We start from the raw sequence: 3,246 nt of genomic DNA, 5'->3' as shown, positions 1-3,246 counted from the left end.
GGGACATAGAAAGGGAATGGACTGACTATTCTTGGGGGGGAAAGGGGTGTGGGAGATGCAGGAAGAGACTGAACAAAACGCGTGCATCTATGGATGAGGACAGTGGGTGGGGAGTGAGGGCGGAGGGTGGGGCGGGAACTGGGAGGAGGGGAGTTATGAGGGGAAAAAAGAGGAACACATGTAATAATCTGAATAATAAAGAATTAATTTAAAAAAAAATAAAATAAAATTAAGGAAAAAAAAAAGAATCAGAGACAAGGCGTAGCTTTCAGGAAAACAGATTAATTTGAACTCTTCTTCCAAGTTCATGGTGATATGTTTTGACCTATAGCTGTTACTAGTGATTTGCATTGGCAACTGTGGTCTACGTTAGGTTTCAGCTCTTCAGCACTCGGTCACTCTCCCATTTGTTAAAAGAACTTGAAGCATAGACCAGAGAGAAATACCACACTTGTATGACTTTAATTTTGCAGTGGCTTATAAAAATTTATAGAAATTTGGCTTCATTTCTAGTGGCTCCAGTCCAGATGCCAAAATTACCCCATTGCTAGGACGCCCCTTAGGTAAACCATTGAATCTGTTTTTCATTAGGAACGGCTGAAAACCATGAACAAAATTCTCATGCTATGCCACTAATAATGCCAGTCAAGTTTCAAGGTAACTAGATTTTAGAAAGTTATGATTCTCAAAAGCTGTCTAGTTGTACCCTTACTTGTATTTTGGCACATATTTATCATGTGAACAAGTAGTGGCTTCCTTACTTTCCTTAATTGCATGTTGCTTTTCTTAGATTATAAATTAAATGTTGAGATCTGAATGTTAGTGGAGACATTCTTACAGATCTGCAATCAATCACTTTAAAGTAAAAGTAAAAATTCAGTCTGGATGGTGGAAATAGAGTTGGAGAAGAGCCTACCCGCAGGGTCCATTGTGATGGAATCTACATTGAAAGCAGGAATTCTCTTATAACTGCAGTGTATTTTAAAAGAATTTTCCAAGCAACAGTTAATATTTTAATGACATCTGTTAAGCTTCCAGAAAAACCCAGTTCTCTAGTTTGCAAGATTAAGGAAGGATGCCAAATATATGTTGATACTTTGGTTTTTAACTGACATATTTCATGACTGTGTGTCTAAAGCCACAAAACAGTAGGCGCCTGCCACTCTCTTTTAGGCAGTTATATTTAGCCACTGCATCTGGCCTTTGTCGCTAAATATTTTTTTTTTATTTTATTTTTTGTTGTTGTTACTCTAACTGCTCCATAAAATCGGATCTTCAGTGGTCTGGCAGTTTTTGAATGACTTCTCAGAACCTGTGAAACCCTGTTCCCTAATCAGGAAGATCCAGCAAGACTTGTGGTCTGAGGAAAGATAGCATGCCTCTTCTAAATGAGACAGCAGGATCACAGGACAGCTTTACAAGATCTTCAAAAATGTTATGTGAAGAATCGTGATGTAGTTGGTGTGAACAAGTAAATTGAGAGCATGGGAAATTTCCACATCCTCTATGAGTGTTTTGTACAAAGGAGGAAAGAAAACATGCTGACTTTTTGTGGTTCTTGGGAAAGGTTACATTGACTATTTGTTAAAAGTTAATGAAGATCACCCCGGCTAGTGTGATTCAGTGGTTGAGTATCAACCCATGAACCAGAAGGTCCCTGATTCCATTCCTGGTCAGGGCATGCAGGAGGCAGCCAATCCATGTGTCTCTCTCAATGATGTTTCTATCTCTCAATCTCTCTCCCATCCTTGTCTCTCTAAAATCAATAAAAACATATATATTTTAAAAAGTGTCCCTAATCAGTTTGGCTCAATGGATAGAGTGTTGGCCCATGGACTGAATGGTCCTGGGTTCAATTTTGGTCAAGGGCACATACCTCGGTTGCAGGTTTGATCCCCAGCCCTAGTAGGGGTGAGCGCAGGAGGCAACCAATCTATGTGTGTCTCTCACATTGATGTTTCTCTTTCTGTCTCTCCCTCCCTTCCACTCTTTCTAAAGGCCAGTGGAAAAATATCCTCTGGTGAGGATTAACAATAACAATGAAAAAGTTAGTGAACATCATTGGCTTCTAAGAACATTCTTTATACATGACCATCCTTTGTATGATGTCATGAAGGAAGGTTGTATAGCAACATATCAAAATAGTTTTATGGAAAGATAAATATGTGTTTCATTAATCCCAAGGGGAGCTTCCTAAAATGCATTTTCTTTATAAAATAATTCGTGTCATTCTGTGAAATTTGTGACTTCTTAGAGTGGGAAAGAAGGGGAAAAAACCTATCTTTTCAAGCCACTTGCAGTTTAATACCAGCTGGCCAAGTGAGTTGTATGTTACAACCTCATGAGTTGTTCCCTCTCTTGAGAAACTGGCTAACCCCCACAATCTTTCTCCCATGGCAAATGGCTGTAACACTTTGATCTACTCAATCAGTTTTCCAGATGTAGCAGATAGAGCATATGTGACCTTTCGCGCGCCAGTCCAACCTGGCTGATCGGAAAGTATAAGTTAATCTCATATGACTTTTATTTCTAGGCATTACAGCAGAAGTTCTGGTGGTGACCTCTTTCGATGAACTGCAGAAAAGGGCCCAAGAAGCAAGAGGGAAGATTGTTGTTTATAATCAACCTTATACCAACTACTCCAACACAGTGAAATACCGAGTCCAGGGGGCAGTGGAAGCTGCCAAAGTGGGGGCTTTGGCATCCCTCATTCGATCGGTGGCTTCCTTCTCCATTTACAGGTTTGTCATCATGCTACTTTGAAATCCTTTAAAAACACACACCCCAAAACAGAGTTTTCCATGAAAGAGAAGCCCTTATGAAATGAAAACAAACCATTCAAATGAAAAAAAGCGTTAGCTCATGGAATTTCCCCTATCCCACATTTGGTCATTGGTTTGTAATATCTAATTTGGCCTTTTTGGGATTCCAGGCATCATTTGTGCATTCTTTAAAAAACTTTCCACATTTGTGATGATCCCCTAACATTCCTTATTTAACCAATATATTATGTATTTTCATTAGTGGGAGAACTGAATTCACGTCTGTGTCTCATCAAAGACTCTTTGATGACTTCAGAGAAAGCCGGGCTCTTTCCATTGTTGCTAGAGAAGTGAAATAAAAACAAAGTGGGTAAGATGCTGGGGCCGTCTACGGTGCAGAATTGAGGAACGGAGGATGTTGGATATAGAACTGGTTCAGCCCTTGTAAAACTGAGTGGCCTTGGGAAATGTTCTAACTATCTGG

General features: G+C 39.6%; 1 protein-coding gene across 1 annotated transcript in view; it reads left to right on the top strand.

The window, feature by feature from the left end:
* Positions 1-3,246, top strand: part of CPQ (carboxypeptidase Q) — a 274,252-nt gene that overhangs the window by 32,074 nt on the left and 238,932 nt on the right. Inside the window, exon 2 of the mRNA XM_006753183.2 lies at positions 2,534-2,741. Within this exon, the coding sequence (XP_006753246.1) occupies positions 2,534-2,741 (208 nt within the window). The remainder of the gene's footprint in view (positions 1-2,533; positions 2,742-3,246) is intronic.

The sequence above is a fragment of the Myotis davidii genome, unplaced genomic scaffold (genome assembly GCF_000327345.1).
Source record: "Myotis davidii unplaced genomic scaffold, ASM32734v1 scaffold390, whole genome shotgun sequence".
Classification (NCBI taxonomy): Eukaryota; Metazoa; Chordata; class Mammalia; order Chiroptera; family Vespertilionidae; genus Myotis; species Myotis davidii.
The sequence above is the reverse complement of the archived record's forward strand: the minus strand, read 5'-3'. Positions and strand labels throughout refer to the sequence as shown.